The sequence below is a fragment of the Anarrhichthys ocellatus genome, unplaced genomic scaffold (genome assembly GCF_004355925.1).
Source record: "Anarrhichthys ocellatus isolate YVR2014 unplaced genomic scaffold, GSC_Weel_1.0 scaffold1665, whole genome shotgun sequence".
Lineage (NCBI taxonomy): Eukaryota > Metazoa > Chordata > Actinopteri > Perciformes > Anarhichadidae > Anarrhichthys > Anarrhichthys ocellatus.
In genome coordinates this window covers 1-9121 of record NW_022281639.1, presented here as the reverse complement: position 1 = coordinate 9121, position 9121 = coordinate 1, and the positions used below count along the sequence as shown (strand labels likewise).

Sequence of the window (9121 nt, the reverse complement as noted above, 5' to 3'; positions counted from 1 at the left end):
AAATGCATCCACGTGACGAAGCAACAGTCAGGACAAGTGACGTACTTCATAATACCCAAAAAGACGACTGTTGGTGGACGGGAGGGGAGCTCAATGACTCAAACATGCACGCTAAGATACGAAGTAGAAGTGATGCTGAACCAAGATGGACACGGGAGTGGTGCACGAGCCTGGAGCTCTGCAGACGCTAGTTGATCAAATACTATACTAAAATCATAAAGATAACTTTCCCGACCTGAAGGCCACCGTAGTTCTTCAACCACCCTGGAAAGGGAGGGGCTGAGCTGAGGGGACGCCACTAACACTTACACACTGTCCCTTTAATAGACATCACACTGAAACCCAAAGCTTATATTTGTCTTAACTTTTCTAGTACGTCTAGATCTACGATTACTGTCATCTGACTCCACCCAAATAAACACACCTATTTGACTGGATGTCTGAAAGCCAATCACAGTGTGCCACGTCATCAAAAGTGGCCTGCAGCAGAACCACGCCCCCTTTAAGCAAACATGGCCGCCCGTAAGGCGAGGAGGAAGAGTAAGGCACATTTTGATCCGTTAATCATGTTGTTAAAGTACATCATTTGTGTTTAAACACGATATTGTGTCGTATAGAAGATTTCTAGCTTCAACCATTGGAATGGGCGAGGAATGTCACCAGAAGGGAAATACTGTTTTGATTGATTTTCTAATGTTGCAACCATCTTATAATCATCTATATTGATTATCTACGCAGGATATTAAACTCAGGACGCCACCTTTCATGCAACATAAAACAAGTTAAAAAGGTCACTAAAGACTTCTTATTGTCATTTTTAATTCGGTGTTTTTTCGCATTCCGATTCTCCGACAACTGTAATGAACAGGAAATAAAAACACACATCATACAATATTTAATTATTATTTTATTGCTAATGGTTTTCGAGTGCATTTTGAGTAAAAACCCGCCGTTATAATATTTCATTTGTGTGTTGGGAACATAACTGGGTTCTGAATGAATTACAAACGAGGCTGCAGAGTTTAGTTTGTTTCTCTTCATCCCGTCCTGACTTTCATGAGCTTGTTGCGCTGCGATGGAGGCTCTCGTCCGGCTGCGTCTCCACAATACTCAGATGCAAGCTTTCATCTCTCTGCTCACGTTCCTGCATCTCGTCTCGTTCGTCTCCGTCACCTCCGTCCACTCTCTGTTGTCCATCGACGCCCTCCGCGCGGCCTCTTAAATGCACTCCATCACTCTGCTCTCCTCCGTTTCTCACCCCCGTCTTGTTCGTACATCCCGGTTCAGTCCTCGGTGTCCTCAGATCATCACCGGCCTTGATGAAGTAGTTCTCCAGCTTTGCCACGGGTCCCTTATCAGAGAACAGATGGTGCAGGTAGGCCTGGGCGTACTGATCTGAGGTGATGAGGTCCAGGTTAATGGAGGAGGACGTGGTTTCAGAGGTGGCATCAGGACCAGAGACTCTTCTTCTTCTGTCTGTTGAGTTCGGTTTAGGTCAGTTAAAGGGACAGTTCACCCCAAAACCAAAGACACATATTTCTCCTGTTACATGTGAGGCTATTACTCAGTCTAGATTATTTAAGTGTGAGTAGCAGAGTGTTGGAGATATTGTCCGTCGATGTCGCTCGGCTTGTGATGCTCAAACAGCCAAAAAGATAAATTTTTCTTTTTAAAAATCCTCGTTAACTGCTCACAACAAGGTTTGTGCGTTACCTTCAGTAGCCAGGTCCCTGTTTCAGAGACATTAGTGTTGAGTTCATCCATCATCTCATCCGTTTCATCTTATTTTTGGTGCTTTGAGCACCACAAGCCGAGTGTCGTCTCGTTCCATTATATTGGAAAGAAGACATCTCTGCGTCCGATACCTCCGAAACGCTCACACTAAAGTAATCTAGAATAACAGCACGACATGTAAGAGGAAAATATACATCTTTTTGATTTTGGGGGTGAACTGTCCCTTTAAATGTAACTTGACTGATAAAAGTAGTTTTCTTTGTTCCTTGGAGAAGGTGTACCTGTCTCCGTCCTCATGGCCGACAGAGGGACGGTCACAGTCCTCCCCGTCTCTCTGTCCGTCACAGTGAGGCCCGTCATGGCTCCGTCCTCCGGCGCCTCGCTGGACTGATCGCATGACGCCAGAAGACCCCCCCGACATTTCACGACACACACCGTACTCGACTTATAACGCCTAGAAGGAAGAGAAGGAGAGGACAGGGAGAAATGGGGAAGAACAGACAATGGTTTCAAAACTGACTAGTTTATTTAAATATATGGTGTCGGAAAAATTGGTTTCCAACCGTAAAGCAATATTTTAGTGAAACACAAAATAATGCCCGAAGCAATAAAAATACAGCCGTACAACATATCCTCTCCTTTTTACCGTCCACGTTGTTTCCACTGAACGACCTAAAGCTCATGAACACACCGAAGTCAGAAGAACGACTTCCAAACTCAGGAGAAGGGAACCAACCGAAGAGGCCGCGAATGCTTCAGGTTACGTTTGACGAAAACACAAAACACACAGAGAACGCATTGCAGTGTTTGCAGTTCATAAAGAGCCTTTACATTTACGATTTGGGCGATTTTTAACCAAACAGAAGTCGTCTGAAAGGGTCGTTCTCCACGGACCACGACTTCACGCTGTGGCTGATTGAACTGTGACACTCTGAGGACAAACTGTCTTGAAAATGTGTACAATTTAATAAATTACATATGTTAAAAAATGATGATTAATAATGGATTAAATTATGGAGAGCTGGTCTCGCAGACAGCCGGGTGCTGTCTGCTGTGGTTTCCTCTGTCAGGGCTTTATTAGAGCCTCTGCTTGTTCGCTGTCTGACAACATGCTCTCACAATCTTCAGGGTTTTGTTAGTTGGACCGAGAGCTGTGGAGTCCACTTCCTGCAGAGGTTGTCCATCCACAGCGTCTCCAGCTCCACCAAATCATCGTCAAGGAAAAAGGCTCCGTGAACGTCTCATGCAACTTTATTTGTTGCTGCCTAAACATCTTTAATAATAATAATAGTCATTAAAAGTGATGACTTTTTCTCCAAGTCATTGCAAATTTGCAGCCCCATTTGTTTTCCTACTAAAGTCCAGCAACTCGTGTCAATTTCTGCTCGTTACCTGAATACAACATTTCAAAATAAACAGGAAACAACTTAGTTAAGTTTAGGTAACAAAACTACTTCAGTCAGGTTTAGGAGAAGATTGTTGTTTGAGTTAAAAGAACCACTGAAGAAGAACTTAAGTATGGAAGCTAGTTACAAATAAATCAACGTTGACGTCTGCATGGTGCAGCATTTAGCAGACTGCTGTCACCACTATGTTACCTGTAAGCGGGTATGATCTGGGTCAGGTCTTCCTTGTATTGCTCCAGTACAGCCGTTGCATCCAGCGGCTCAGTCCGACCCTCCAGACCAGCCAGGTGGACCAACATCTGGGTGTGAAACGCTGCTCCGCTGGCCCAGTGCCTCAGAGACCTGGAGGAGCAGGGAACAGTCTTCTCGTCTCTCCATGCAACTATTTAGTGTTCTTTACTGCATGACACCACGCTACTACACCTGGAGTCACAGTCTCCCCCCAGCAGACAGGTCTTCAGCTGGGTGAGGGTGAAGCTCAGCTGGACCTCCAGTCTGATGGAGTCTTGGATCAGCCTGCTTTTGTCACTCAGGTTGATCCTGCAGCGCTTCAGGTACTCCTCCATCACCTCCTGGAGCTCCCAGACTCTCTGCTGGAGGTAGACATTGGATGCATTGATCTTAGCTGTGCTAAACCTTCTATGGTGCTTCATCGCTTTCGTGTCGAGTTCAAAATCAAGATTTCAGTATTCATGAGCCGGCTCATAAAACAAATGTTCAAAGAACACATCCTGGGGAAGCATTTTAAATCGTTTTCTCTCCTGTTTATGATCTAAGAACAGGTGAGAAGAAGGTTTGGTAGGATCATCTTTCTAAATTATTTTTTCTGTAAAAAAACGTAAAGACAAAAAAGGTTCATGCAGGTGAAATGTGGTGAGAGGCTGAAGTGCACCACGACCCCGTGTTCTAAATATGACTGAAAGCATTCATATTTCTTTCAGGTGAGTTTTAATTGTCTTTGCTTAATAACACACGATATATGGACCTTGTGTTTAGAGTTCATGGAGAGCTTAAAACTCACCCGGATAAAAAAAAACATGAATGCTTTTAGTCATATTTAGAAGTTAGATTAGTGGTGCAATTCAGCCTCTTGTGGCCAAAATGAGTGCTACAACAACAACGCTTTATTTTACACCTTAAGTCATAAACACAAGAGAGAAAAAACTATTGACATCAGACACCATATTTATTTTGTCACTGTCCTCTCAGGGCTTCCGTACAGTAGATTATATATATTTATACCTGGCCTGACGACGACCCCGCAGACTTCCCTCTCACGCCCGACTGTTTCGACGACGTGTAGGCCACATCCATCACCACGGTCACCGCCAACCCCACCAGGCCGGCCAGGCGCGGCTCGTCCGAGAAGGACGCCAGACGACCGATCAGGTCCTTCAGGTACGTCGGCACCTTGTTCCCGATGTCGCCCTGCAGCTGAAATGAACAGAAATGAAATGGTGACAGATTTCCGGCGCAGTGCTTCTCACCATCTGTCTCAATGAAATAGAAACGCCAGGCGAGTAGATCGCCGTCTCAAGAGCAACTTTAAACTGCATTTTGTGGTGGTCATGTTGCTCCTTTTGGCCCTTGTATTGACCTGTCGCAGGTGTTTCTGGAGGCGGGCCCTGGAGTCGAGGCTCTCGTCGTGATTGGTCAGGAGGAGAGGGTGGCTGACGCCGAGGTCGGGCACGGCTCCGCCTTCCAACATGGCGTCGTAGAGGAAGGAACCCATCGCATCCTTCACCCGACAAAGCTCTTCTTCTGATGAGAACAGCTGGCCCATAGTGGTGTCAGTAAAGACTGGTGCTTATAGTGAATCACACGCTCAGTCAGTATCATATGATCTCTGACCTTAAGGGTTCTAACACTCGTCTCTGAGTGTCTTTGAAGTCTGCACTACTCAAGAACACTATATCATAAACTATGTAATGCATCACATCAGCAAGATGAACATTCTCCAAATGCCTCCAAAATAGCCGCCTAACATTTCCAGCAGCACTTCAGTCACATGTGATCTCTGTGTTGCTGCAGTGAGTTGTGCTCTGCGTGAGCAGCCGGACTCTTCCTCCTCCTCCTCCTCCTCTTCCTCTTCCTCTTCCTCCTCTGCTGCAGTGAAGAGACCAACCAAGACGACACAGCAGCAGAGCGCAGCTCAGCGGTAAACCTAGACCTCCCCCTAGCTGCAGGGACCAGGAAATGCAAGTTAGTCACGCCTTCAAGGCCAAAGATGTCAACGTGCATCTTTATTTGTTGCCCCTTTCAGGCTTTTGGTGCACGGAGAATGAAAACCTCTTAATTCTTACGGCTCTTTGCATGATGGTGGAATCAAACTAATCCTCCTTGTGCTTCGGGGACTCCCTGCAGGAATGCAGAGCTCCTTGGGAATGTGAGTACAAGCTCTTTATGGATGTGTTCAGCATTGACTAAATGGGCCAAGGGCTCTACAGCTTCTTTTTTTATTTCGCTAAATGGAGCATGGCCTTGGTGGTGGTGCAATGTTGACTTTTTATTTTTTTTACTTGATAAAATGTGGGCCAAGGGGATTTGGGATTTTATGTGGAGAGAGAGATGTTCTTTGTTAACTGGGACAGGAGCTGGAGCTCCGTCAGGCCTCAGAGTTTAGTGTGTTTTACACTAAATCAAATGACCCACACTTTGTTTCAGCTCACGTTAATGTCTGTTGATCACCTCCACCTTCCTCCTCTACGGTCCGGTGCTTTTCACAGTCAGTCTCACTTACTAAAAGGATTGAAGTATCCCCCTTTTCCAATTATGTTGTTTTATTAGCAACCATAGAAGAAGTGTGTGCAGCGTACCAGGTGCTGATGGAGGAGCAGAGGATGGTCTGTCTCTTGCTCTCTCTCTCTCTCTCTCTCTCTCTCTTGCTCTCTGTCTCTTGCTCTCTCTCTCTCTCTTGCTCTCTCTCTCTCTCTCTCTCTTGCTCTCTGTCTCTTGCTCTCTCTCTCTCTCTTGCTCTCTGTCTCTTGCTCTCTCTCTCTCTCTTGCTCTCTGTCTCTCGCTCTCTCTCTCTCTCTCTCTCTCTTGCTCTCTGTCTCTTGCTCTCTCTCTCTCTCTCTCTTGCTCTCTGTCTCTTGCTCTCTCTCTCGCTCTCTCTTGCTCTCTCTCTCTCCATGGATGCTCGGTCCTGTTGACACACTTCACACTCCTCTAAATATTTAAATGTCACAGCAGCACTCTGAGATGAGCATGGACGCCCACATGTTAAGTGGTGAAACATTCTGTCTCTCTGAAGGTTCATTTCCATCTGAGGGTGAAAGGAAGGAAAGTAGAGAGGAGGGAAGATAACGAGGAGAGAAGAAGAAGAAAGCAAACGGTCCGGCCTTTTAAATGACGACATTGTACTGAACTGCAGCTTTACATTATTCTCCCTTTTAAATACTTTCACACTTTGCAGCCAAATGCTGCAGCGATTAATTCAGCAAGTTGGTTTTCTTTCCCTCCTCTCTGCTCACTGCTCATGTATTTATCCTTTTTCCTACAGATTTCTACTTTCTCTATTCTGTGCCTCATTTCTCTCCTCCATCTCCTTCCTCCCTCCCTCCCTCCCTCCTCCCGATCATTTATGGAGTGTGGAGGGGAATAAAAACAAGTTTAATGGACAGTAATACATCACGCCGCGGCTGCTGTGCCAGGCAGCGTCCATTTTGTGAAGCCGTTGTGTTCACTTAGCAGCAGTGGGGCTAATTATTGCACATGGCAGCTGTTGAAAGGAGTATTAATGTCTCCTTTCTACATGGATAAGTCCAATATTACGGGCTGATGGAAGCAGTCAGGGTAAACTTTAAAGAGAACAAGAGTGACAAAGAAAAAAGGGGAAAACCATAAATCCAACTTTACCTGTTTTAATTCAATAATAATCCGTCTTGCCGCCCAATAACGTTGATACGGAGCATTGTGACCCACAATGTGTTCAGTATTTTAGACGCATTGGTGTCAAATCTATTTTATTTGATGTTGCAAAGAAGAAAAATCGTGATTTTTCTCGCTCCACCATGAGGTTTACATTTGTTTTGTTTTAAGTGAAATATCTCCCGCTGTTGGATGGAATGCTGTGAAGTTTAGTTTACATGCTAACACACTGAGCTAAGATTTAGCTTCCTGCAGACTACACGTCCGGCCTTTCCCATTTCCCAGTTTGTACGTCCTTGATTCCTTTCCTCCCGTCGCGTCTTGGTCCCACCGAGAGGAGGAGGCGAAGGAGAGAGGAGCCGAGGTAACGGGTGTTTAACCAAATGACATCAAGTAAATATGACGTGTGGCAACAGCTGCATCATCTGTCCATCGTCACGCCTCTTTGTATTCGTCACCGGTGCCGAAAAGACTTCCACCGATGTTTTCCGTCACCTACAGCTCCTCAGAAGAAGCCTCCTTTCTCCTCGAGATGCATTTTAGGACGTTGGTTTGCTTTCAGAGCCGGGGGATCGAGGAGACGAGGAGACGAGGAGACAAGGAGGCACAAAGTAGAGCCCATTGAATCCAATCAGAGTTTGCAGCCAAACTTCCAGGATCAAGAATGAAAGAAGCAATATTCATTCATATTGACAAAAGAAAAAACGTACACATAAATTAAACATTTGCTCCCAAAAATCTTTGTATGACTCTGATGTGTTTCTGTTTGGATATTCATCAATAAAATGTGAGAAATGACACATTGATTGAGTGGGGATCAAATCCCGTTGAGGCACTGTTACATCAGTCTGACGTAACACCCATGTTTGCTGTTATATAAATATATTTACTTCACCATAAGTCTTCACATTGTCTGGAGACAGCGGCAGGTCGCACCAGCCTGTCAGCGTTTGAAGGGTTTATGACACAAAGCAAAGAGCAGAACACGGTTCATCAAATAAAGTATGGGGATTAAATATGCCTGGGGGGGGGGGTTATTAAAGTGTCAGAGAGTGAAAAGAGGGAGATTAAAACGTGTTGGAGGGTGAGACACAGACGGGAGGAGGATTTCTCAGGAAAAAAGTGAGAATTGTGTGAAAGCACTTGTTTCTGCTGCAGAGTTCATTAGAGGTTTCCTCACAGCTTTGGAGGGAACACCTGTTCAGAGCTGCCTCCAGGTAGTACACAGCAGCAGACGTGTGTGTGTGTGTGTGTGTGTTTTGTGTCTGTCTGAAACCAGCGTGGGTTTAATGTGAGTTTATGTGCATGCACTTGCACGTTTGCAGCTTGTTGTTTTGTTTTTAAGTGTGTGTCTGAATACCTAATGTGTGCAGTGAGGCATTTGGGTATTAAGTAAGTGTGTGTGTGTGTGTGTGTGTGTGTGTGTGTGCGCGCTGATAAGAGCTCCCACTTCAATTCAAGTATTAAAATGAGTCACGAAATGAAGGCTTGTTGTTGTGGACTTTGCGTTGCTGTATTACATCAACATTCCATTATTAAACAGAAAATTAACATGAACAAGTCTTTATTATTTTTCTTTTTTTCTTAATTACAATCATACTGTGATAAATGTTATTTATTATGCAGATTGTTTCTATTTTCCAGTTTACTCCATCTGTGACTTTCTCCTCTGTGAGAAGAGAGACCCCTGCTGGCCAAGACTGGTCACTGCAGTCCGTTGACGTAGTTCCGCTTCCGGTGTAAACAAACATGCCAATATGGCGACTCTCTTGTAGAAGAAATGAGCGTTTTTGTCGACACTGAACTCGTTGTACGACATTATGAGTGAGCCGGAGAGTAACGGGAGTTTAGTTCGCTACTACTGCACCGCCGGTAACGGGATGGAGCGGTTCTTAATCGGAGAGGTGAAGAAGAAGCTGGCCGCTGAAGATGTGAGTGGTTATTTTTGTGTCAGTTACGAGAGAAGAAGAAAAAACCAACGGTTATAACGACAAAAATCAACGGTTATAACGACAAAAACCAACGGCTATAACGACAAAAACCTACGGCTATAACGACAAAAACCAACGGTTATAACGACAAAAACCAACGCTTATAACGACAAAAAACAA

General features: G+C 44.9%; 1 protein-coding gene across 2 annotated transcripts; it reads right to left on the bottom strand.

Annotated features, from left to right (window-relative positions):
• Positions 1-254: 254 nt before the first annotated feature.
• LOC116377776 (uncharacterized) lies at positions 255-5221 on the bottom strand. 2 transcript variants are annotated; one of them, XM_031839504.1, is made up of 6 exons: positions 4738-5221; positions 4383-4574; positions 3564-3730; positions 3333-3482; positions 2016-2188; positions 255-1476 (listed from the first exon to the last, which is right to left on the bottom strand). In XM_031839504.1, exons 1-6 carry the CDS (start codon positions 4921-4923, stop codon positions 1055-1057), a joined length of 1290 nt encoding a protein of 429 aa, XP_031695364.1. In that variant the 5' UTR covers positions 4924-5221; the 3' UTR covers positions 255-1054. The 2 variants fall into 2 exon arrangements, with proteins under 2 accessions (XP_031695364.1, XP_031695363.1); XM_031839503.1 differs by having other exon boundaries at positions 257-1476; positions 3564-3733.
• Between the last annotated feature and the right edge of the window lie 3900 nt (positions 5222-9121).

Excerpts from the sequence above, each read along its gene's own strand:
- LOC116377776 (XM_031839503.1), bottom strand. The coding sequence starts at position 4,923 with ATGGGCCAGCTGTTCTCATCAGAAGAAGAGCTTTGTCGGGTGAAGGAT. Across the intron at positions 3,483-3,563 it reads GGGGGAGACTGTGACTCCAG|GTCTCTGAGGCACTGGGCCA; the intron begins GTGTAGTAGCGT and ends CTGCTCCTCCAG. Across the intron at positions 2,189-3,332 it reads CAGATCATACCCGCTTACAG|GCGTTATAAGTCGAGTACGG; the intron begins GTAACATAGTGG and ends TCTTCCTTCTAG.